The sequence below is a fragment of the Stigmatopora argus genome, chromosome 8, assembly GCF_051989625.1.
Source record: "Stigmatopora argus isolate UIUO_Sarg chromosome 8, RoL_Sarg_1.0, whole genome shotgun sequence".
Lineage (NCBI taxonomy): Eukaryota > Metazoa > Chordata > Actinopteri > Syngnathiformes > Syngnathidae > Stigmatopora > Stigmatopora argus.
This window is the reverse complement of record NC_135394.1, coordinates 5,084,616-5,111,162: the sequence shown is the minus strand read 5'-3', so window position 1 is coordinate 5,111,162 and position 26,547 is coordinate 5,084,616. Positions and strand designations below refer to the sequence as shown.

Here is a 26,547-nt window from a genome sequence, read left to right as displayed (position 1 = left end):
CTGGGACAGGATCCAGCATGCCCCACGACCCTAATGAGAATAAAGAAAGCAGTTCAGAAAATGAGATGAGAATAAAGTCGCAAATAATTTGGGCACGATATTAGGTCATTCGGAGCAAAATTGAGTGCTGCTTATTGACAGAATGGAGTGAAACAATCAGTTTGCATAATAGACTTCGCACAAGGGTTTTACGCTGGATTCCCTTATGGAAACAACCTACTGGCAGAAATTGTTCCTGATGGAAGCAGGGCAGCAATTAACCAACACCCATTTGCAGAGACATTTTGTGAAATAGATAACTAAAGGACTGCCTGATGGTGTAGTGCAGGGGTAGGGAACCTATGGCTTGGGAGCCACATGTGGCTCTTTTGATGGGTGCATATGGCTCTGAGCTAAAATATGGAAACCGGTGGTGAGGGAGCCGAGTCCCAAACGGACCAATAGGAACGTCACGTCGGGACTGTGGCATTGATTTGAGTCTTCTGCATTCATTCTCTCATTGATACTCATTGACTTCATTGATTAGCAACAGCGTAATAATGTTGTCAAAATAATTCAGAGACTTTTTGTACTTTAAAAGTGGGAAAATGACTAAAAAAAAATCGCACACCTTCATGTATTTTGACTTTTAAATTGGGAGTATGGCTCTCAAGGAATAACATTTGAAAATGGGAATTGTTTATGGCTCTCTCTTTCAAAAAGGTTCCCGACCCCTGGTGTAGTGGTTCACTCACCTGTCCTCGGTGCAGCTAGGCGCAGGCTTGATTCCAGCTGGTGGCGGTATGATTGTGAGTCCGAATGGTCATTTATCTCTCTGTGTGCCCTAAGGCTGACTGGTGACCAGTCTTGGGTGTAGTCTGTCAATCTTGCGAAGTCAGCTGAGATAGGCTTCAGCAACCCTTATGAGGATGCTCGTTACAGAAGATGAATGAATGAATATTAACATCCATTTGTAAAATAAAACCCAGCAGCAAAATCAAATTGTAGCCACACCCAAATTGTACTTGTATGAACATAACGATCATTTTCTCTTGGTTAATCTGTCTTTTGGGAGTTCTGACAGATAAAGAACGACATTTGGGGGGAGAAAAATCGAATACATTATGCCTGCTTACCTCCAAGGTACATATATTTGCAGATAGTTATTTTTAGTAAACTTGGCTGAGGGTAAATGAACCCCACAATGTCAATCACAAAACACTTGTCAGATTTCATTATATTTAATACTGGAGCAGACACATCATCAGGGGCTTCCAGGACAAGATAACCTTGAAAGGATTCATTAATGTTGACTCATCAACCTTGCAGTTCTCAATCCAAGCCCTCATTTAACTTTAATATTATGGGAAGGTATCCTTGCACTATGTCAAGGAGAGCCTAAATGAGCTTTTATTTGGATTACAAGGATTTACCTGCATGGTAAATTACACACATCGAATATGGTAATTAAGCACCATAAGTCAATGTAAAGGGTCACAGAGGGACAAATGGTAATATGGTTGATCTTAAAATTCTGGAAAATCCTCAAGTCTGATTTGTTCTCCATTGTTTATACAGTATTATGTATACAACTATGTGGCATAAATACTGTTCATATTTATGTTTGAGTGATTTTTGGCAGAAAACACAGAAATTACACGTGTATCGTATAAGGATGTTTTTTTAAATAATAATTTAAACATCTGTAATTTATTTAGCTCATCTGCCTCACAGTTCTGAGATGGATGGTTCGATCCCCGGTGGGTATCATCCTTCCTGTTTTGAGTTTGTATGTTCTCCCGGGCTTGATTGGGTATTCTCTGGGTACTCCGGTTTCCTCCCACATCCCAAAAACATGCATGATAGGCTGGTTTGACACTCTAAATTGCCCCTAGGTATGAGTCTGAGTGTGAATGGTTGTCTTTTGTCTCCTTGTGTCCTGTGATTGGTTAGCCACCAATTCAGGGTATCCCCTAGCTGGTGCCGGGAGTTGGCTGGGATAGACTCCAGCACCCCCATGACCCTTGTGAGTATAAGCGGTAATACAAATGAATGAATGAATGATTTACTTGGACCACAGTAAAATACTTTGTTCTACAGCTGCAGTAGCATTTGCACAAGGTTGAAGATAGTGACTCTTTTTGTTTGGTCAGATCCCTCATCTTCTTTGGATCATCTTCACTCTTCCATCAAGCAAAGCCAGTCAGGCATACAGTAGTGGCAGCGGTGTAAAGGTGCATCTGCACGCCTTGAAGCCTTTCTCTTGTAAATATTATGGTCCAGAGTGTGCAATGAAGTTGAGGCAAGTTGGCCAAGACCTGAGAAGAGTGTGATGGCCTGGGTGGGAAAAGCACAATGCAGAGGGGGCCTAGCGGTGCCAGCTTCACTGTGTGGCCATGCAATGCCATGTGAAATGACAGGCGGTGTCACCCAAAGGCCTGGGGCTTTTTTGTCTTTGTGGCCTGTCAAGGCTTAACAACTAGTGGGGTCTCAGTTTGAAACAGACTGAAGGGTGACATTTTCAAAACTTCCAGAGGGATGGCAGAGGAGTTTGGTGTTTTTCACTCATCGAAGGTGCTTGCGTCAATGAACAGCTGGGGCATAACGTAAGAGGTTGTGTCAGAATATATTTGTAACTGCCACGCTTAATTGAGGTAGATAAAACCGGTAAAGTATGTAAATATGGGTAGCGTGTTTCAAGTGGGGCGGCTCGGCGGATGAGTGGTTAGCGCGTTGGCCTCACAGTGGGGGACCTGGGTTCAAATCCAGGTCGGTCCACCTGTGTGGAATTTGCATGTTCTCCCCAGGTCTGTGTGGGTTTTCTCCAGGTACTCCAGTTTCCTCCCACATTGGACACTCTAAATTGCCCACAGGTATGAGTGTGAGCGTGAATGGTTGTTTGTCTCCTTGTGCCCTGCGATTGGCTGGCCACCAATTCAGGGTGTCCCCCGCCTCTGGCCCGAAGTCAGCTGGGATAGGCCCCCGTGACCCTAGTGAGGATAAAGCGGTTCAAAAAATGAGATGAAGAGTTTCATGTGGCATCTTTTTGACAAGTGAATAACACAGAAATGTAATTTGCCGATTAATTTGTAATATCACACAAGATATATGCTTTTACATTCCTCTCAATGCAGGGGTTACCCACCCTTTCTCCTCTGTTTAACCCAGGGCAATCTGTTTACCTATATAGTTATGTTAATTTGATTTGTACATACAGTACATATGGTTTTGTTTGAGTGTATGCAGGGGACATACTTTAGTGTACATGTTGTGTCTTGCGGTAATTAAAATAAATGCTCGTTATGTGCAGGGAAAGAAGCAGATGTATGTTGACCCTTCCAGTGGGTACAGTGTTCATGGAATGTGCCCACCTTCAGCGAGGGAAATACTGTGGCAGTGCTTGCAGACACGTAAGCGCCGCCGTTATTTTTAACATTGTGTGTGTTCTGTTCTGTCTCAGTCAGTTCTATTATTATTAATTATATTGTACCAGGTGTTTGAATAATGTTATTACTGTTCTACAAATTACATGACTTCATTAAGAACTGAAGGCTATATTGGCTATTTTGTTTTAGCAGTACTACTCATATACGAAGTCTCTTAGTAAAGTATAGACCTCCATCAACACTAAACTGTGACCAAAAGACAAAATACATTGCTTGTTTGTCCGTCTGGTAATTAGTCATTAGGCTACTTTGTGGGGGAAATGAATGATGAATATTCTTTATTTGTGTAATTATGTAAAAACAATTGCTCCATTCCCTATTTTTAACAATGCAGTATTCCTTATTATTATATTGAATTTAATACTTTTTTTGTTCTTATACAGGTATAATGAGATTTAAAGCCTCACCACGAAGTGCACAATAACAAAAACAAACAAACACAAATAAATAATCAATCAATAATAACTATAACTAATAAATAATAAATAATTAAGTAATTAATAATAAATAAGTAGTAAACAAACAAAACAAATAAGTAAGGAAGTGCACAAATAACAACAACAAACAAACATAAATAATCAATAAATAATACTAATAACAGATAAGTAGTAAATAAAGTAGTAGTCAAAATAACAAATGAATAGTAGTCAACATAAATGAATGATGAACAAATTGATTGTAAATATCAATCTGCATAGACTCACACCAAAATTAAAAAAATATAAATAGTTATTTTTCTCAGAAATGAATGAAGCATTTTTGGGATAAAGCAAATTCCTTTGTACAAAGATTAATTTGGAATCCCAACCTCAAAATGCAACATTTGTGGACATTGCTGGAAGCCCAGGGTACGTGGGCAGGAAAACAATCAATTTAAATGAGATATAACAATTTTGGCAAGAATTGTGGTTACATTTCCATTAAGAATCATGTCAGAAGTTGGCTAAAATAAAGCATCTGGGTGAGGTGAAAAAGTCACAGCAACAGACAGTTTTTTTTAACTACCACAGAGGTAATTATGTTGCAATAGAAGTTTTTATTCTGAAACTAACATGCACAGAGTACATAAATGTCACAGTGTTAGGTGAAAGTACAATGAGATTAAAAAGTTTGGGCGTACCCAGTGTGGCCAAACTTTTGCATACCACTGTATAATAAAAATGGAAGAGCAATGGAAGCCGTAAAAGTTAAAAAAAGCCAAACAAGCTTTAAATTTTTAGGAGTCCATAATCAGAAGTGATGCAGTGGAAGGTAGGATATTTTTTTTTTGCTGCTGTTGTGTCCAGCATTTTAGTTGTTCTTCCAAGGAATTCAATCGTTTTATCTGTAAAATGGTTCAAATGTGTTGTGTAGGAAATTGCTCCAGCACTAGCAATATCATTTAAGTATTGTGTAAAAACTCAACTAAAGATTGTTATATCATTAAATCCAAAGATAAAATTCAATAAAATGAACAAATTTCCTGCATGGTAAGAGCGTGATGTGTTCTAAGACCACTTGTTTGATTGATGTTGACAGCATAATCATTTACCGTCAGAGTGAGAATTGCTTTCATCTATTGCAATGAGACTTGTTCAGTTCTTTTTATTCCCCATCTTCTCCTCTCCTTTCCTGTCCTATTAAATCACATCCACCGGTGGTCTTGTTAGCGCCCCTGTTCGTTCTTGAACTTTTTTTCCCACTGTTTTTGCTTTTCTCCAAAGATTGTTTTTTTTTGCACGAAAAATGCATGCCTTGCCAGCTGCATGACTTGACATGAAACTATTTAACACAGTTTATTTCATTCTGTTCTGCAGTGTCCATATGGTCAAGTCAATGTAAAAGACCCTGCAATGAAGAAAATGTTTAATTCTCAAGCTCAATGTACTAAAGTAACAGTTATGCAAGCTAGCGTTAAAAATCCACTGCTGTGCTTTGAGACATTTTTAGCAGCATACTGAATGATGAAATTTGAGTAGTGACTGTGCAATGCCTTCCATACCTCACACCTATGCTTCATTGTTCTAATTTTAATATAGGGAAGATGAAGCGATTGTTCTGTAGAATCTTTGAAAAATACATTTTTATGGTATCTTTGTTTTTGAAGCTTTCTTGAATGTCCGTTGGAATGCAGTGGCTTTCATTTCTCATTCCTTCTTATGAGTACTTAATTTCTGCTGGTATTTCTCTTCTCTGATGTATTAACAAGGGTTGTGGGAGTATAAGGATGAAAACTGAAAGTGCATTTTAGATGTTTGCCCTCAAGATAAAGGGCATATAAAAGAAGATAACAGTCGGATGTCAGATAACATGGTGTGCTCTTTTGCTTTGCATCTCTTATTATTTATTTTCTCCCAAATGTACGGGTGCAGGGACATTAGCATGATTTCCATTCCACATTGGCTCGAATAAACTCGCTCCCTTTGACTGGAAAACTGCATCGTTAAAAATAGGCAATGGGGCAAAGGTCAGCCCTTTCACTTGCTTCCACTGTTTTTGCACCATTTGATGGAATCAGGCTGTTAACAAACTGCGGCGTGGACATCAACAGTGGCCCCACCAGACTCGCAGCCTCCTGGCAACACTTGGCTAAAGCGCTCTTCCCCGCGGCTTGTCTCCTGAGCGGCCGCCTAATGAACTCTGGGGCCCTCCTTTCCCACTACAACGGTAGACGAACACATGTCCAGGAGCAGGCATATAGGCTTATAAGAGCAGAACACCCTATGGCTCTTAATGGGCTAATATAAAATAAAGGGTCCGCTAAACACTGCACTTTGCAGCCCACTGGTATATCAACGCGAAGTATTGCCAAGGACTGGCACAGCACCACTTGCTGATACGTTGGGGAAAGATGTGAGGTTCGACTCGTTAGTGCATGTGGGAAGACATCGAAATGCCTTGGGGCTCTGAGCATGTCACACACGCTCGCCTTGCTTTGCCTGATTGGGCAAACAGAGGCATGGGAGAGGATGTGTCTGCCGCCAAATTCTGTCGGGGAGGCCACTCTCCTCCTCGGCAGGTGGGTCCTAAAGGCAAGCGCTTGGTGATGGCAACACAGGCCTGCGAGCAGCTACAAGGAGATTTATGATCCCAACAGTGCCGGGGAGGACAGCTTCTTGGGGACGCGTCGTCAGGCGGGATGAGAGGTGAATTTATATTGCGTTATTGTAAATCGAGGCAGCGAAGCGTGCGCCGGCAACATCCTACAGTGGAATGGTGAAGGTGTCAGACCCATCAAGTAGGTTACCTGGGTCTGCTTGCCTACCGCCCCTCCTCGCCTTTTGCCTGGGGACTCATCTGTCGCTTTGACGTAGATGCATTGCCACTCAGAGCCTTGGCAGTACTGCAGCCCGCACCATGAAATAGGCCAACTTTTGTAGCTCCCTCGTCTTTGCACATCTTTACAGTCCATTCAGGACGCACTTAGGACCGTTGTTGTTTCTATCCTGTTTTAGTGGCACAAGCAATACACACGGGAAGCCTGGTGGAAGACATCTCATACATATTGATGGTCATTCCATAAACCTCCATTCAGTGATCACATCGACAATAAAAGAACATTCCGCGGAGTGCAAATTATCACATCTGACTTTATGCATTTATTCCCTAGAGTCAAATCCATAAAGTGTATTTTATCGGAACCGTTATACTTAAGAAGTAGCGGCCCAGTGAGCGAGTGTATATTGCATCAGCCTCACAGTTCTTCGACCGAGGGTTCAATCGCAGGTGGATTCTGACCCTCCTGTGTGGAGTTTGTATGTTCTGCCCCAGCTTGTGTGGGTTTTCTCGAGCTAGTCTGCTTTCCTCTCACATCCCCAAAACACAGATGGTAGTCTGGTTCAACATTCTAAATTGTCCCTAACCACAGAAAATGAATGCATGGGTATGTAGGAAATAATCCATAGTATTTTATGTAGATCTAGATCAGGGGTGTCCAACACTCTCCTTAAGGGCAGCAATGAGTGTAGGTTTTTCATCCAATGATCAAGAAAACACTTTTTTGCTAATTTGGTATTTTATACGTGCATTAGTTGATTGCAGTCAAAATGGAGTTGGAATGAGCTTTGGTGTTTCATTGATATTTGCAATATAATGCCTTCAAAATAGGGCTGAGCGATTTAAGATAAAACAAAATATTTTAATTAATCTTGGTGATCACTTGTGTCATATTAAACGACCAAATGTATATGAAGATTCAAACAGTCCCTCAAAGGGGAAAACCATAAACATAAAGACAAATAACAAAGAAACTGCATTAAAATAATTTGTGGGCTGCCACTGATGGTGAAAGACCTCCCATTCGTTTGCATTGTCCATCCGCTCCCAGCCCTCCCAATCCAAATTAATGGGATATCTATCATTGTCAATGGCACAAAAAAACATGATGATTCACTGCCAGCCATTCCAATTCAAATGTATTAGATGTCTATCTCTGTCTACGTTACAAACATACTTGCCAAAAAACCTAATCTGAGTTTAATGAATTGAAGGTACCTTTTAGGTCATTAAGACATAACATTTCCACTGTGTTTTTTGTTTGTTTGTTTGCGCCAGAAATTACAGCAACAAGCCAGGCACAAAGTGTTTCTTTCAGGCGTTTTGGACTGAACATCTCTGACCTTCAGCTGAAGCATATGCTGCACCAGACCAGTGTGGCAACAACAAACCGTGTGCCTTTCGACAGGACGATGGCACTAGCCGCAGAGAAAAAGAGAGCTGTCCAGTTTGTAACTGTGACCAGACGTGCTCCAGTCACAACCAGTTGACAGGCCGAGCTGCTCTCTCCTGGCTCAGCTGTCCCCGCACCTCTCTCTCCATCTCAAACATGCACGGCAGCCCTGAGGCCAATGGCTCCCACCACAGTCACTTACAGCATCTCCATCACTGTTGGTCAGGCTGGGCACATACTGACACGTGCTTGGCAGGGGGTAAAAAAAAATCAAATTTGAGTGTCAGTCTTATGATCGCTGAAAGGAACATCAGTCCCAGCAACTGGCTTGGCCCTTCCTTATTTATTGGAGTGTGGAAGAGTAGTATTCGTATTCAAGCAGCACTTGAGCAGCCCCTCCATCATCGTCTGGTCGACAGACAATGTCAGCTGGCCTCGGGGTAGTAGCCTGCACAGTGGTCATATGGACGACCGCATCCCTGTGGTAGAATTAGTGATAAAAACACACACATGGCCGCAGTGTGATAGTCAGGGTGCCAGATTCCTTAGGACAGACAGGGCTGCAAATAGCACAGAGGGGCAGTTTCTCCCCTAGACCACAACTGGTGCACACACTGATGCCAGGCCAAGCCGTCGCCGCCAGATGAGCCCAGATAAAAGGGGAGGCCGGGGCACTGGCACCTCATTGAGGTACCGTTTTTTGGCAGGTTTACTGTAACCTAACCACGTGAGCGCTGACAGAATCTCAGCCTGCAAGGACTTAGGGACCCACAGGTCATCGGTTTGCCCCCCCCTCAAGGGCAGATCGCCATCCAGATGCCTATTTGCAGATCATTAGAAAGTGTGATTTGTAGCGAGGAGGGTGCAACTTTGTATCATCGCCATTTCCGTGTCTTTGAGCAAGGCATACAACTTCCTACCAGTCAAGGGGCTTCTACTCATAATTTCCTCTGCAATGTTCTCCTATGCACACCAATGTATCAAAGGGTCTGACAACACTTTCTATTATTCAGTCATTCTACGCACCGCTTATCCTCACAAGGGTGGCGGGGGGTGCTGGAGCCTATCCCACCTGACTTGAGGCTGCAGGCGGAGGACACCTTAAATTGGTGGCTAGCCAATCGCAGGGCACAAGGAGACAAAGGACAACCATTCACGCTCACACTCACACCTAGGGGCAATTTAGAGTGTTCAACCAGCCTAGCCTCCATGTTTTCGGGATTTGGGAGCAAACTGGAGGACCCAAAGAAAACCCACGCCGACCCGGGGAGAGCATGCAAATTCCACAAAGGAAGGTCCGGACCTGAGATCGAACCCTCGATCCCAGAACTGTGATGACGACGAGCGAACCACTTGCTCACCGTGCTGCCCCACTAATAATGACCTTTATATTAAACATGTTTGTTCAATTTATATAGATATCCAAAGGGGAAATTTATTTGACATATGATAACTAAGTAATCAATCATTAAACACAAAAAAATCACACTGCTTCCAAGTGCAGCCATTTTGTGATGTTGATGCTGACGCACATAAACATACAGTGTAGTCCAAAACACAGGTATATGGGGCAATGAATATTATTGATTTCACGAGGAGGAGCGGGCAATCTGGGATACACGTATTTGATTAGTAAACAACAACAAAAAAGGTATTGAAAATATGTCTGCTTGCACTAAGAGTGACAACTTCCTGAAAATGCAGACTTTAATCTTTTTTTCTTCTCTATGCTGAGTTAGAATTTTTTTAAATTATCCTTTTTTTTAAACAAGATTCTTTATGCTTATTTTTTTTATTTATTTTTCTTGTTAAGCAATTCTTATTTGAAAATTCAGGTGGTATAGGTACGGTAGGTATATGAAATATTGCTATTGCATTTTAGGTACAACCTCATTCACCGTCAAATGGGCCTTAAGTTTTAACACGTTCCCACATTTTCAGTTTGCATTTACTGTACATGCTGACTGAAAGTTGACGTGAAACCATGGCAGGTGCATGGATGGAGTCACTGTGACTATTCTAAACAGTGAAAATATCATCACAAATTGAATATGCGCTGAAAACTGTGGGTTTTATTCTTTGTCATCATGCCTCTTTTTTCTTCAATGGATGCTTAAAACAGAAGCACGTAGCCGGTTGGACAAGGTAAAACCATGTCAAATGATCTCCTAAACCAGTATGCCCACCTTGAAAAGCTTTGCTTTGTTGTATCGCAATAAAAAATAAAAAAAAACATCCATCTATCATGTTACCTTGTACTTTCTAGTGTGGCCAGATATGGACTAATACGTGCACAGGCCCCCTGGAGGATAGCCTATCCTCAGAGGACCTACAGGGAGTGTGTGAAGGTGGCGGCAGGCTGTTGGAGCTGTTCTGGGTGTTGCGAGGAGGGGGGCCTTGGGGTGTGGAGGCAGCAGTTGGTGTGCAGAGACCAGAGGCTCAGACTAGCTAGTTAAGAGCTTCTCTCTCCTATCCTCCATCTGCCAGGGACTGGGGTTGTGATTTGAGCTCCAGCAGAGCAGAGCAGGGAGGAGATCGAAGGAGGGTTGGTGGGGGGTAGGGAGAGGAGGAAGAGACAGAAAAAAGAGAAAGTACAAGAACATGGGGAAAGTGAGGAATAGAAAGAAGGAAGGGTTGGAATGAAAGACAGGATGCAAGATGCCTGAAATATCCACTTAAAGAATCGTCTATAGACAACCATGAGCCGGGTATAACATATTTTTATGTAAAATTTAAATAAGATGGCAATAATGCATGAAAGTTTTGTGCTACCTGATAGTATATCATATTTCGCATTCTCCATGAGGTCCAAAACAGATGACTTTGATTTGAAAGTTTTTATGTTTTATCTAATCATTTGGATCTTCAAGAAAAAAAATGTATTTTAGCAGATTATCACAATTCAGTAGAAATGGAATCATGGATTAGGGCCTTTATTGAGGCCTGTGCCAAAATGACTTTTTTAAAATGAATTAATCCATAGCATAGCTTTCCCAGTCCAAATTGATTACATGTCTATCACCATCAATTTGGTCCAATAACTAGTTTTGTGCAACCTGATAGTATATAATATTTTTCATTCTCCATGAGGTCCAAAACAGATGACTTTGATTTGAAAGCTTTTATTTTTTATCTATAATCATTTGGATCATCAAGAAAAAAAATGTATTTTAGCAGATTATCACAATTCAGTAGAAATGGAATCATGGATTAGGGCCTTTATTGAGGCCTGTGCCAAAATGACTTATTTTAAATGAATTAATCCATAGCATAGCTTTCCCAGTCCAAATGGATTACATGTCTATCACCATCAATGTCATCCAATAACTAGTTAATTACTACATGTGAATACAAAATGTCCTCTACGCCTATAAGAGTCAAGTCTGCTTTGTTTGTAAATATTTCCAGGATGTCTCACCCTCCTCCCCACACCCTCGGCAAGGCACATGTGACTGGGATGCATCTTTACAGCACTTCACTCCTCCCTCTGATCCTCCTCCTGAAACCCCAGCAGCACCAGCACCCGCCTCCCTTCCCCTCTCCTCTCCCTCATTCTGTCAGCTTCCCAGACGTGGCTCCTCGCTTCCACATCTCATCCTGGGAGAAGCTTCCCGCCTCCTCGGCCATGCTTTTGGGAGGCGCCGACACCGAGTGTCACTTGAGGTGACCCAGAAATGATAACGCCAGATCGACCCTGGATACGTACTATGATAACCACTGAGCATCACAGCGCAGACAGACAGGCATCCCTGTCGTCTGAGGTAGGCCGGTCGGACCGAGCCCGCTACACAGCTGCGCCAGGCCATGCTCAGGAACCGCGGTGTGCTCCGTACACATTACAGTACACACTGAAATGGATCTCAGTGCCCCTGCATTATTGATGAGATACTACATACCAGGCAGAAGGAGCCAAGTGACTGTATAGCAGCATGGCACGTGTTCATTTATGCAAGCAGAAGAGGTGTAATTAATTGTCACCCATTGCTCGCAGCCCAAGTGTTCACCTAGACAATATTCTATTCACTCCTTGTCAATTGAAATCACTCCACCCACACCTCCTGCAGGTGTGATCATGCCCCCAGGATGGCTCCTTGTGTCATCTTAACAGTTCAATTCAGGTGCAGACTATGCGTGTTTTGAAGCTTCGTGCTATTTTATGACCATCGGGAGCATAGTTTTATGGCCCGCTTTTGAACAGTATGCAGCCGTTCGGGGACATGAATATTCAGAGGCAAATGTGAAGGGAGATTTCATTGGTGGTTGTTGAGGAAATATTGTCTCGTTAGGGAAATCACTTCAAAACAATATTCAACATTCAGCAAACCAAAGGCGAGACATTATCAAACAGTGTTGAATGTTTTACCTATTTTCATTTATTCATTAGCCACTGGAGTGTGAGGCCAAAAGCATTTAGAAAGGCAAATATAACCAATCTGCCATAGAGCATATGTAAGTATTTACTAGATTAATCAAGGCATTTCTGTTCATGCTTGTTGTGCAATAACCCTCCTTTTTATGGGAATAAATGAAATAATTATGAATTACAAGCAAGTACAGCATTTCTTACATGTTTATTTTTGTTTGAATTTGAAATAAAAGTGACTTTTGTAAGTTTTTTTTGGGATGGTTTCATTATAGTTTTTTGTGTCCGTTTTAAAGCAGTTGTATAGATTAAAAGTGATGTAAATATTATACTTCAGCTTATGTTTTTAAGTACAGAATCTCCTTCAGGAAATGTGGGCTTCATAGAGAATGCTTTGCTCTTATGATTAATAACGGTAAAGCTAAATGAATGTAAGATCATAAAACGCGTTGTAAATCTTTGTATGGATGCTCATTGCTTGCCATAAGGCGGTAAGCGATACCGGATAGTGTTATTAGCCCTATTTAATTCGTGGCGACATCAGCCATCAGAAGCTCCACGCGTGCAGAGAAGGCCATTGGCTTGCACTTTTCGGTTCAGTCATGTGTGCGCCGTGTTGTGTCTTGTGGATGCCGGAGGAATATTTAAATGACTTGTGTTTTAATTGAGGCTGGAAGTGGAGCCACGGCTCACAAACGTGGAACAGCCCCCATCTACCGGCAGGCAATCAGCCTCTCTCTCTCTTCCTCCCTCCCTCTCTCTCTCCCCTCTCTCTCTCTCCCCTCTCTGTTTCTCTCTTTCTCTCCCTCTCTTTCTCTCTCTCTCTCTCTCTCTCTCTCTCTCTCTCTCTCCCTCTCTCTCTCTCTCTCTCTCTCTCTCTCTCTCTCTCTCTCTCTTTCTCTCTCTTCCTCCCTTCCTCTTTCTCCCCTCTCTGTTTCTCTCTCTCTTTCTCATACTCTTTCTCTCTCTCACTCTCTCTCTCTCTTTCTCACTCTCTCCCCTCTCTGTTTCTCTCTCTTTCTCTCTCTCCTCTCTCTTTTTCTCTCTCTCTCCCCCTCTATTTCTCTCTCTCCCCCTCTTTCTCTCTCTCTCTCTTTCTCCCCCCCCCCTCTCTCTCCCTTCCTCCTATCCTCTCTCTCCCCTCTCTCTCTCTTTTTCTCTCTCTCTCCACTTCTCCCTCTCTCCCTCTCTCTCTCTCTCTCTCTCTCTCTCTCTCTCTCCCTTCTTCCTTTCCTCTCTCTCCCCTCTCTCTTTTTCTCTTTCTCTCTCTCTCTCTCTCTCTCTCTCTCTCTCTCTCTCTCTCTCTCTCTCTCTCTCTCTCTCTCTCTCTCTCCCTTCTTCCTTTCCTCTCTCTCCCCTCTCTCTTTTTCTCTTTCTCTCTCTCTCTCCCCTTCCCCCTCTCTCTCTCTCTACTCTCGTCGTCAACTGCGGCGCACAGTCCGGAGCGTCTCCTCTGCATTGTTTCCATCGAACCAGGACATTCTCAGGTAAGAACCTGACTTTGACCGGACTTCTTAGGGCTCGGAAGGCAAGGGTTAATGCCAAGTATATGACACATCCTGCTTAAAAGCACTCGTCTGGTGATGTATTCATTTAATGTCTAATTGTTTGGAAATAAACTATTATGCCATTTGTTGTGAAGATATAATTCATTTGTATTTTCTATTAGAAAAAAAATAATTTATTATTATGGCCAAAATTTTCTAATGTGTTCATGTCTTTTATCAACTCACTTTGAATTAAAAAAAAAATGTTTTAATGAAACAAAATACACTACTTTCATTGAAAGAAAAAAAAATCGTTTTTTTATTTTTCTACTTTACGTTTTTTTTAACCAAATAAAAGGAAATAATTGCGTTTCACGAACTCAAATGACTCAATCTTATCATTTTATTTTCAGTAAATGTTCAGGAAATAAACACATTTCAGGTTTACAGTCAGCCAAACGAGTGTTTTGTGTAGAATAGAGATTTTTTTCTCTTAAAATATCACAATTAATCATGCCAATCCACAAACGACACCAGTCCCTGTGTGCGACTGCCTGCATGCAAGCATGCTCACTGACACATCGCTAAATCTTTCTCAGTCAAATCAAATGTTACCGCTGTAGGCTACGGGTCAGTGCAATTCTCCTTTTATCGACATTTCCAGTCGTCACAAATGTCTCCATAAAATCATCGTAGACGTGCATGACTTCAAATTCTCTCGTTTTATTGTAGGGAATAAAAAGCCAGGCATGTACATGCATCATCGCCCACTTATTCTTACTACCTGTCGGTGCATTATCCAGGTTAAAAACAAATGTGATTTATTTAATTTTAATTTTAATTTTTCTCTCCTTTTATCTTTTTTTGGGTTGCGGGACACTGACAGTGTGCAAACACTAACTCTCATGCAATCCTAGAACAAAAGTCATTCATGGGGCCTCCAGTCAAAAGGAACACAATTTAGTGGTAGTTGTGGTGTGTGTGTGTGTGTGTGTGTGTGTGTGTGTGTGTGTGTGTGTGTGTGTGTGTGTGTGTGTGTGTGTGTGTGTGTGTGTGTGTGTGTGTGTGTGTGAGTGAATGTGCGTGTGTGTGTGTGTGTGAGTGAATGTGCGTGAGTGTGTGTGTGAGTGAATGTGCGTGAGTGTGTGTGTGTGAGTGAGTGTGCGTGTGTGCGTGTGTGAGTGAGTGTGCGTGAGTGTGTGTGTGTGTGTGTGTGTGTGTGTGTGCGTGTGTGAGTGAGTGTGTGTGTGACACACCTTCAAGTGGTTTATTTAAAAAAATAAAAATAAAGAAAGAAAATTTAGCCCATATGTAGTTAAAAAACATCATGTTATTTTGAAGGGTAGTAATATGCATTACCTATTTATTACCCACCCAAACTATGTGTGTGGCACCTGAATGACGTGGCTCATATTAAATCAATAATAAACGATATTTCTATAGAAAAGTTATAGCCGGCAGGTTTTACCCCACTACTCCCACTGCTACTATTATGATGTAATAATTTTAATTTCTGCCGTACACAAAACACTCGCCTGGCCTGCAAGATATATATAGCAAAAAAGGTACTGCATTGCCCAATTCTCTAAGAAGAGAATAAAAATAAGTGTAATCACCAAGGAAAATTGAGGTAGTTTATTTTTAAAAATGATAATAATAAAATGTAAAAACGGAAGCAACTTGGAGTGGCAATGTGATTCATATGGGATACAACAGTGCTTTTTTTTCTAATTATTTAATCGAATCAAGCCCCGCCCACTACACGTGCGCAAACAAGCAAACATTTGATTGGTCTGTCTGATTAATTATTTTACTGATAGTAATAATGATGATAATAATAAAAATAATAACAACCTCCGTAAAAGATATAACTATATGTTTTACATCCAATTTAGCCACTTGGACTTTATAATTTTTAGAGAAAAAAAACTTGATGAAACCAACTAGCATTGCTATCTAAAAGTGACGTAAACAAGTTAATAGTGTAAAGTGAAGCCGTGTGGAGACGAATGATCCAAGGCAAGAAAAATACTTCTTTGTTGGGCAATGGGAATGAATGGAGAGAGAAAGGGAGACATGGAGAGAGGGGGGAGAGAGAGGGGAGAGAGAGAGAGAGAGATGGGGAACTCCTCCTACCAAATTATTCAGACTGGGCAGGCTTTACTCTCTTCACAAATAGGACACGGTGCTCAAATGCAGGCAGTTCCAATCTGACCTCCAAACACCAAGGAGCCCTTACTGGGAACTTTGGAATTGGGGGTGAAAAAAAAAGAGAGAGAGAAGAAACAATCCGAAGCTTGTGTCATTATTTTTGACCACACTGCAGCCACTCCCTCCTTCCCTCCACCCATTTGGACTATATGTACATATATTTTTTTTCAATCTGGATGAGAGACATTCTGGGGGGGAAGCTGTATTACTGTCCCACCCATGCTGATGCTGCTGTGTAGTTTTCCCACAGTTTGTTTTCCTTCTGTGCTTCCAGTAGTTGCTTTTGCACGCAAGAGGTGACTTGACTCCCCGATTTTTGGATGCGCTGAGCTGAGTCGAGCCAGCAGCACCCCAGTCGGCGTCCACGGTATATGGAAGTGGTGGGCTGCAAGGCAGAAGCAGCCCCTCGCACCTTGCGCCCAGGACCGGGAGCCATGCTTTTCCACGGGATCTCCGGGGACCACATCCAAGGCATCATGGAGGAGATGGAGAGAAGGTCCAAGTCGGAGTCTCGACTGGCCAAGAGCATGCAGATCAATGGCAGAGAAACGGTGAGACCAGGGTCTTACTATTCATTTTTTTCTCTATTTTTTATTTTTAAACTCACTCTGTGAGGAAATAAATGCACAGGAGTGACATCCCAGCCCAAAAATATTTTTCACCTAAAAAAATTGTTAATAGTTTGATTGAATAAGGCACAGCACATATTAATGAACATATCCATATGCATGTTAATGAACATATATATGCAAATACATGTAAGAGCCATTTTGGTTTGTCATCATTACAAACAACCCAAAAGCGTAAACAGTATTCAGTATCACGTGGAGGAAAGAGCAAAATTGTTGTCATAATTTGCAAGTAAGTTTAATATTGTATTGGGTGTTAATGTTACTGCAGGCACTGTCACATTTGCCAAAAACATTTATGTATTTAAACAACCCATGGTGTTTGTATTGGATTGCACACGAATTAGTGTTAATAATTGTTGTAATATTGTTATTTGTGCACCTCGTGGCAATGCTTAAAATCGCATTATACTTGTATAATGACAATAAAAGCATTCAATTAAATTCAAAAGGTATTGCTCAACGCCATGGCATTTATTCATTTTTGTGCGTCCACAAATTAGAATATATTTGTTTTGAAATAATGTCCTGTAAAAATTGTATTTTATGTTACGGGATCTGCGTTGTCCACCAAGGCCAGATGACTTGACAAATAACATTTATGAAGTATTTTAGAAGGGAAATAATGACATAATATTACTTAAATTCAAATAGGCGTTTTGATGTTATTGTTAATGTGGGAAAATGGAGTTCCCCCCAAGGTGTATTAAAGGGTTTCGTTGTTGTGTTCAGACCATGCCCTCCATGAGCCCGGAGAAGCCTGCTCTTTGCGCCGGCTGCGGGGGCAAAATCTCGGACAGATACTACCTCCTGGCCGTGGACAAGCAGTGGCATCTCCGCTGTCTCAAATGCTGTGAATGTAAATTAGCGTTGGAGTCGGAACTAACGTGTTTCGCTAAAGATGGCAGCATCTACTGCAAAGAAGATTACTACAGGTAAGATGTACACAAACAACGTGAATTCATCAGTGTTTTCGACAGTAACAAAACAACTCGATGAAGTTATATTATTATTATTATTTATTTATTTTATTCCGGATGATAATTCTGTTTTTGTGTGTTCTTCTAATTTGAATTCTGTTTAAATGCAGATAGTGGTAAAATATTTACTAAATACTTGATGAAATAGTCCTTTGTCCAGCTGTAAAAGGTGTGGGAAACAAATACTGCATGTTACTGATAGTAATTTTTTGCCTGTAAAAAAATATGAAATGGAAAAAATGTATAAGTAAAATATGAACTGTGCTCCTTTGATTCGCCATTGTTTTTGTTTGTTTGTTTGTTTGTTTTTGCCAAGTAATTAGCAATGATGGCCAGCTCCTGTGCAGTGTGAATTAATTAGCTCCCTTTTAACAAGTAGAAACATTTTTTTTAGAACATATACCTACTAATCCATTTGTGATAGTCAAATTTTGGTAGGCTACAAAAGTGATTAAAAAATATATATTAACGAGGGGGTTACATGTTAGCCCATGCTAATGTCATTAAAGCTCTAGTTGAAAATACTATTTAAAAAAATTACTTTACTCCCTCGGTTTTTTTGGACTCTAGGTAATGTTTATTTATTTATTTTATTTTTTGCAAAAGCAAAAACAGGACGTGTGTGTTATTTTATGAGTTCTCCCCGAGAGCGAGTCTCTGACGATGCGTCTGTTCCAGAAGGTTCTCGGTGCAGAGGTGCGCGCGCTGCCACCTGGGCATTTCCGCCTCGGAGATGGTGATGCGCGCGCGAGACTCCGTGTACCACCTCAGCTGCTTCACGTGCACATCTTGCAACAAGACCCTCACCACGGGCGACCATTTCGGTATGAAGGACAGCCTCGTCTACTGCCGCCTTCACTTCGAGAGCTTGGTGCAGGGCGCCGACTACCACCCGCAGCTCAACTTTGCGGAGCTGGCTGCCAAGGGCGGCGGCCCCGGCGGCCCGGGCGGGCCCGGCGGCCCCGGCCTCGGCCTGCCCTACTTCAATGGCACCGGCTCGGCTCAGAAGGGACGACCGAGGAAGCGCAAAAGCCCCGCCATGGGCCTGGACTTACCCAGCTATAACACAGGTAACGCAGTACAACGCACTACCAAACAGAAGCGGTGTTTCCCAAACTTTAAATAGCCCAGGCATCTTAAACTTAAAAAAAAATGACAAAAAACTACAAAAAGTGAATGTACTTACAGAAGGTTTAATTGCCATTGAATGGAAGAGCAGTCAATTGATGGCATTACATTATTAGTGTACTAGGAAAATACACACATGCCATTTTTAATCGAATTAAAACCCACACAAAACACTACAAAAAGTGAATATACTACAGCAGGTTAATTGACGTCGAATGGAAGAGAAGTCAAAATGATGTCATTACTTCACTGATGTACTAGGAAAATATACACATGTCATTTTTGGTTGAATTAAATTAAATTAAAATAAAATAATTTGGTATGACAATGTAAGTAAATGCACTACTGATAATAAATACAATGTATCATAATTGCCCCAAACACAGTATGACAGCACTTGATCCAAATCTTTCTCATGTTAATTCAATTTATTTGGAGCAAGAGCAAATTTCTAAATGGATGCCAATCCACACCACCTCCATAATTCCACAAAAATATGGATTAATGTGTTCATGCCACCTTACTTGTCGTATGTCTCCATAAATATTGTATCATATATATAGCAGAAAAAGTGGATTTTAATCAGCGACTGATCTCTCATGACAGAAACAAAGGATGAAATAATTGAATTAGATCAGTGCTATCCAATCTTAATAAAGTCAATTAGGGTCATTATAAAGAAATATAACAGCATACACACAGCCAAAGAAATGTTTCCCCAAAACTGGATAAAGAGCATTTAATGTGTCTGATTTCCAATATAAGTCACAGACATAGAAAGGCGAACACTATTTGTAGTCAATAATGCTTTATTGGACAAATTTAAGTGAAATTATGGTCAACTTTATGCATCATAACTGGTGATCTCTCACTGCACATTCCTTGTGTGTGTGTGTGTGTATATATATATATATATATATATATATATATATATATATATATATATATATATATATATATATACATATGGAAAATCAGTTTATTAAAGTTTATCAGATTCCTGATTTTTCTTCACTTTATGATTATAATCTGACTGGCCAAAATAAAATTATTAGATTCAAGGTTTTTTTTAGAGCATACGGAAAAGTATTTAAATATTCTCCCTGATATTCTACATGGCTGCCATTGATAGACAAACAACAAATATTCTATTTGCCCAATTTCATGCGTGCGACTCACCTGATGATCTCTCACGCTAAGTGGTTGGCATGCACCGAATAAAATGATTAGTCGAAATATTAATTTATGTAAGGGCTGCATGTCTGGATGAAATGCATCTGCCCTCGGGGTAAACGACGCTCTGCCTGGAGTATAATAATTAATTTTTCTGTCAGGCGTTCATTTTCACATCTATGTATAGCCCACGTGGAAGCATTTCTAGTGTTATTTGGTGAAAGGTTTATTAATAAATAGAAGTACGCAAGTTTTGGTGGCTGTCAAAAAGTCGACCGTGGAGCCTCGGTGAGGAGAATTTTCCCGTGTAAAAATAAATAATGAATAAATAAAATCTCTTGTCCTTGCTCCGGGTGGCCGGCAGCCTGCAGTGTCCCAATTTTTTCCGTGTCGGTCCGCGAATTAGTGCGCGCTTGATAAACTAGTCATTGTGCGACGGCCGAATGGGGGGCGGAGGGGGGAGTCGGGGGGGAGAAGGGTAATCTGCGCGTTAATTGTTCTCGGTTAATTGGAAGCGACGTTGGAATCCCGGGCCTCCAGGCCGCTGTTCTCAGGCCACCGACCACTGCTCCATGCACCAACATCACACAGAAAACACGAGTCCCTTTCCCCCATCTCACCCCCATTTAAAGGCGTCATTTCTCATGGAACACTTGGATGATATTTAAAAAAAAATGATTTAAAAAAAAAGTGCATGATTCCACCATGATTCAAAATCAAGCAGATTGACTACAATTCTACAGTGTCAAATTTCCTTTGAAACCATCCAAGGTGACTATTAAATCACGAATAAATAATAGCAATAGATTATATCAATTTGAATGTGCAAAAAAACAACAACAACAAACAAACCAAAAACTAACCTTTTAACACCATTTTCATTGTAGTACCCCCAAAATGTTGTTGTTAATATCCATCACTCTGTGCACATCTAATACTTGCTACAAATAGAATCGGATTCAGTTGTTGTTTTGATGTTATTTGTCTCAAGTGAGCCTTTCGTTGCTTGTTTTGAACACACAGAGAGCTGAGTGGGTCTACTGAGTATTGTTTTTCCACACCTCTCCATTAGGTTACGTCTTCTTTGGCTACAGAGACCCCTAGTGGGGAACTGTATCACACAATGTGTTTGTGTGTGCGTGGGTGTGTGTGCGTGTGTGTGTGTGTGTGTGTGTGTGTGTGCGTGGGTGTGTGCGTGGGTGTGGGTGTGGGTGCGTATGTGGGTGTGGGTGTGGGTGTGCGTGGGTGTGGGTGTGGGCGTGGGTGTGTGTGTGTGTGTGTGTGTGTGTGTGTGTGTGTGTGTGTGTGTGTGTGTGTGTGTGTGTGTGTGTGTGTGTGAGAGAGAGAGAGAGAGAAATGCCAGTAAATACCTTTTCCTGCTTAGAAAAGGTGCCAAAGTATATTTTATCCTGACAGCCACATCACCATCCATTACATACCCCCACTTGTAATTTCATTTATAATTCAATCCTAATGTTTAGGAGAATAATTCTAAAATTATGCACAAAGAGACAGAAAATTATGTGATAGTCACATACTCGTGTTTTTCAGTGCAATGCATACCTGCTTTCTGTGAATGCTCATTTGTATAAATTGTTGCATCAGATGAAAATTATCTTGAACTGAAAATGTGTTATTATTGGTTGTGAATGTGTGTTTTGAATGGTGGGTCATGCATGCATTTAGTTAAATTGAATGTGTATGTTTGATGCTTGAAAATGTCATTAAAACTGAAGTTAATCAATTTGAGTAAAATTAAGACTTGATACAGGGTGTCTCAAATACATGACATTATTTAAATTGTAGTTAGTTGAATATTTTCTGTAGTGTAGTTGTCGTACAGTCAAGAAATAAATAGACTTTATGTTTGTAGTGCGTGTCTGAAAAACTAAAATCCATCAACAGTTCAAAACCGAGACATTTATTTAATTTGATCTGAATTTTAAGGCACGACTTTTCACCCCATGTGAAAAAAATAAATAATAAACAAGTGTTGTTAGTAGTAAAAGTGCTAACAGTTTATAAACATCTCATTAAAATTTGAAAAGATTTGAATGATGTTTTTGGTTCACATAATACATTTAAAAAAAAAGAGAGACCTATACTATCTGTGATTTATGAAACACATGGCGAAAATAACAAGACTTGACAGAAGGCCAGTAACTTGCTAAGTTTGGTATTTAAAAAAATCATTGTAATTGTTTGTTTGATCAAATTCGAATTTATTGTTGTGCTGGTATGTGTAGTAAATCTATAGAAAAATATAATTTTCGATTTTTAATTTTACCATGAAATGAATTATATACTCCCGCAATATCCTTATTTATCGAGCCATATTATAATGAACTTTTTCAAAATGTAAAAATACCAACGAGAAAAATGATTAAAATTCCTGACTGAGGTTGCCAAGAACTGATTTTATCATAAACTAATTTTTAACTTTATTTGTAACTTAATAAACAACCATAGCTGTACCAAAGTGCTGTACAGTGCAATAAATGACTTTCACATTTTGCAAAGAACTCTTGGAGGAAAATTAAAACAACATTCTGCGCTTTTTTCTGCATCCAGGCTGCAACGAGAACGACGCGGACCACTTGGACCGGGATCAGCAGGCCTACGCGCCGACGCAGAAGACCAAACGCATGCGGACCTCCTTCAAGCACCACCAGCTGCGGACAATGAAATCCTACTTTGCCATCAACCACAACCCGGACGCCAAGGACCTCAAGCAGCTGGCCCAGAAGACGGGCTTGACCAAAAGAGTTCTGCAGGTGAGCCCACGTTCTTTTGCTCGTGAGTGTTTCTGTACCCACATTCTTAGGCCATAAAACCCACCCCTTCCCACACTTTTCTTTTATTTGGTTTGTTTGAATCTAGCTATCATAGATGTAGTGATTTTAGATGGGTGTTTTGGTTGTAATCTGATGGATGCTTGAATTCTGTCATTTGAGGCAGAAAGGAGTTGATTAGCATCTGATTTTAAAGAAGAGTGCACATTTTGTTTTAATTCTTAAAGATAATCATTCCCTTTTCATATATGTTGTGAGCTGAGGAGCTGACATATAGTTGTCTGCCGCCTTTAACTCCCCTAAATCGTGTGTCAATCCATGTTGATCTCCAAGTCTAGTTGTGTGCTGTATTTCTTGAAAGCAGTCAAACGAAAACATTTCAAGTAAAAGCCACACTGGCATTGGTTTGCAGGTTTGGTTCCAAAACGCGAGAGCCAAATTCAGAAGGAACGTTTTACGACAGGAGAACGGAGGTGTTGATAAGGCTGATGGCACCTCGCTCCCTCCGCCCTCGTCCGACAGTGGGGCCCTGACCCCCCCCTCCAGCGCAGCCACACTAACAGACCTGACAAACCCCTCGATTACCGTAGTGACGTCGGTCACCTCTAGTTTGGACAGCCACGATTCGGGAAGCCCTTCACAAACTACCTTGACGAACCTTTTCTAACAAACTAGTAGATTTCTTCTTTTTTTTCCCCTTAAATCATTATTTGCTCCGATTTTTTTTCCTTTTCTCACTTTGTTTTAATTGACCTTTAAATCAAGCAGAGATGGTTTCTCTGAAGAGAGTGTGCAAGAGTAAGAAGAGCAGTGGCCACGTCGAATTATTTTCAAATCAGTGTGTAGCATTTGACGCCTCATGGCAGTGACTGACATTGGGAAATCATTGGGAAAAAAAACAATAGTTAAAAGCCTGGCACGTAATCAACCCGTCATTTGTACATTTGTATTTAATTATGGCAAATTGAGCCCTCCTTAATTGTATGCTTCCCATTCAAATGTTATTTCTGTTGTGAAATTACTTGGGAAGCCAACTTGTAGAATGTTCTGTATATGGGTAAACATCCAGAAAACAGTCTTTGAATTCTCTTTTTGAATGTCTACTGTCTGTATGGCAGTTGAATAAGACAAAAAAAAACTCACGGCGGAAACCACAACATTTTTTTCGACAACAACAGTGGTAATAATAATGTAATTGTCTAATTGTTGGACAGCAAATTTGGATTGGAGAGCAGTTTTCTGGCCTCCGTTGGAATCAACCGTCACTTCATGTTAGCGCGCTGTGTGAATTGCAGTAAAATTGATCCCAGAAAACCTATGGAGTCAATTGCACAAAGCCCCCCCCCTAAAAGTGCATTATTGTTTTATCATGTTGCTCAGGGTGATTTTAATTTTTATTTTAATGGGAAAGGGAGTGTAGAATAAAGATGAAAACTGGATTTGTAGAGCTGGCGTTGGGGGGGAAAATGACCTTAAATGGGTTCGAATGATTCCATGTTATCTCCTGACATTGACTTTCTCAAATGCCACTTGCCACTGATCAGACCAAAAAAAAACATGTTTCTTCTGGCTGAAAAGGAGTAACGGGGCGATAAAGAGTGCAAGCTAGAGCTAGTGAAAGAGAGAGGAGCAGTAGACACATTTTCATTGTGCGTGTCCTAATTTGTTCTCTCGCAGAACAAAGTGGTACTCCAAGTCTACTTGATGAAGTAGATGCCTAACTCAGTTCTACTCCATGTGCCTTATGCGATAACTTGGGAGAAAAGGTTGTGAAATTCAGGATTCTCTATGTTCTTTGTTAACTGATTCACACCCTTTGAACGCCTCACTAGTTTTGTACTGTTTTTGCATCTTATTTTCAAAGATCTTTTTATGGTGTATCTTGTTTTTGGAAAAGAAAAAAGAAGGGGGAGGGGGAGCGATGTCATAGAAAGCATTTGTGCACTCTTTCAGATATAGTTCCAAGAACCTTATATATTGATCTTCGTGTTAATAGTTGAGTACAGTAAGTGTTCTATCAAGATTGTCCATGTTTTCCTGTTTCTTGATAAAGATGGTGTATAGAAACTATTTCCCCTTAAATATTTATGGACCAAACGGTTGTGATATATCTTATTAAATTTGTGTGAATAAAAACAATACTTTGCTTTAAATGGCTTTTTATTTTTCATTGCACTTGCCATTTTTTGTGTTCTTTCTCGAGTACAGTTTTTTTTGTTTTGTTTGTCACATCAACAACCGCGAGAGCCGTCGCCTTACCGTCCGTCGTTCCTCATTTTTGCTCCCATTTTAAGTTTTCTTTCCTCTTTTATGATGTTTATGGTTTTTGACGTAATGCCCCACAGATTTGCATCTAAACCCTGCAGTCCAAAAAATTGAAATTTGCTTTTTAATGCATGATCATGGCTGTAGAATTTGAATCGGCAGAATGCTTCAAAGCGCATCTTTACATATGTATAACATGGTAAACCTAAAATGAAATCAAAATCAATGCAGACCCCGTAAAGCCAGGTTGCTCTGTAGTTAATATATTCTTACTCTATCATTTCTTTCAGGGAGAACAAATCTTGGGGCATTACAGCCATACATCCCGACGTTTGAAAATTCCCTAAAGTATAAACAGAAGGGGGAAAACTTTGATGGCAGTTCCTCACCATTGAAGACAAAGACAATTTTAGGATAAGATGATATAGCCTATCTAGATACAATACTCCGTTGCAAGTGAACAGCAGATGTTGCTGGCCACACAAAAATGTCTTGTTTCAATCCATCAAGCAAGGAGACTGACTACACCATGTATAATGCCATTGAATGTTTGTAACCGAATGACCCGTGCAAAACCATGACAATAAAATGTATTGTGACGTTGTGGGGAAAACAACAACGACAAAACTTGGACAACTCCACAGGGGCCACAGCACATGGAAACAGACCGAGACACACACACACGCCGAATTATATATATATATATATATATATATATATATATATATATATATATATATATATATATATATATATATATATATATATATATATATATATATATATATATAAGTCCTTCTTTTGCGCACGGACCCCTCAATAGTGGGCAGCGACTGAAGGATGCCGTTCAAATTTGACGCGTGCGCCAAAATGTCTGCTTTGCCATCTGTTTTTACTGAGGGGGGCCGGTATGTGAACAAAACACAGAAAGATACTATTCTAATCTTGCATGCATCTTAGCCTCATCTTGTTCATGTTATTCTTGAGATGTATATATCGTTTCCTTTGAGTCACCCGTGTGATTGATGGTCAGTTGAAAAAATAAAATACTTAAAAATCCTGAGCCTGACACACGTTTCGTACACATGCGCTGGCAGAAAGACATGATGGAGTAGGTTATTATTATAATAATAACCGTATTATGTGAAAAGAGTCACTTGGTTGTGTGCACAAATGACACCTGGAGCTAAAAGGTGTGACATGTTATGCGTTGGTACGAATGTTAGCTTTGCTGATTTAAAATCTCACCCCGGTATCCATAGTTAATGGCAGTGGGACAATGCACTTTATGAGCATGAGTTGTTGCAAACTGACTATCGGGAATTTCCATTCCATGATCAGATTTGTTGTAGCAGAATAAGGTTGTAAGAAACAAAAATATTGGTGTGTGTTAGGATTATGATAGCTATGTGATTTCCCCCACGGTTATAAGTTCACGTTTCTGCA

General features: G+C 40.5%; 1 protein-coding gene across 4 annotated transcripts; it reads left to right on the top strand.

The window, feature by feature from the left end:
• The first annotated feature begins 13,778 nt into the window (after positions 1-13,778).
• Positions 13,779-25,814, top strand: lhx9 (LIM homeobox 9). 4 transcript variants are annotated; one of them, XM_077607771.1, is made up of 6 exons: positions 13,779-13,923; positions 16,409-16,685; positions 17,496-17,698; positions 18,422-18,813; positions 22,616-22,818; positions 23,249-25,350. In XM_077607771.1, exons 2-6 carry the CDS (start codon positions 16,506-16,508, stop codon positions 23,501-23,503), a joined length of 1,233 nt encoding a protein of 410 aa, XP_077463897.1. In that variant the 5' UTR covers positions 13,779-13,923; positions 16,409-16,505; the 3' UTR covers positions 23,504-25,350. The 4 variants fall into 4 exon arrangements, with proteins under 4 accessions (XP_077463897.1, XP_077463898.1, XP_077463899.1 ...); XM_077607772.1 differs by lacking the exon at positions 13,779-13,923 and having other exon boundaries at positions 15,189-16,685; positions 18,425-18,813; positions 23,249-25,351; XM_077607773.1 differs by lacking the exons at positions 13,779-13,923; positions 23,249-25,350 and adding an exon at positions 25,392-25,814 and having other exon boundaries at positions 15,191-16,685.
• The last annotated feature ends 733 nt before the right edge of the window (positions 25,815-26,547 follow it).

Coding starts and splice junctions, on each gene's coding strand:
- lhx9 (XM_077607771.1), top strand. CDS start 16,506: ATGGAAGTGGTGGGCTGCAAGGCAGAAGCAGCCCCTCGCACCTTGCGC. Junction 16,686..17,495: donor AGATCAATGGCAGAGAAACG/GTGAGACCAGGG, acceptor TGTTGTGTTCAG/ACCATGCCCTCCATGAGCCC. Junction 18,814..22,615: donor CTTACCCAGCTATAACACAG/GTAACGCAGTAC, acceptor TTCTGCATCCAG/GCTGCAACGAGAACGACGCG.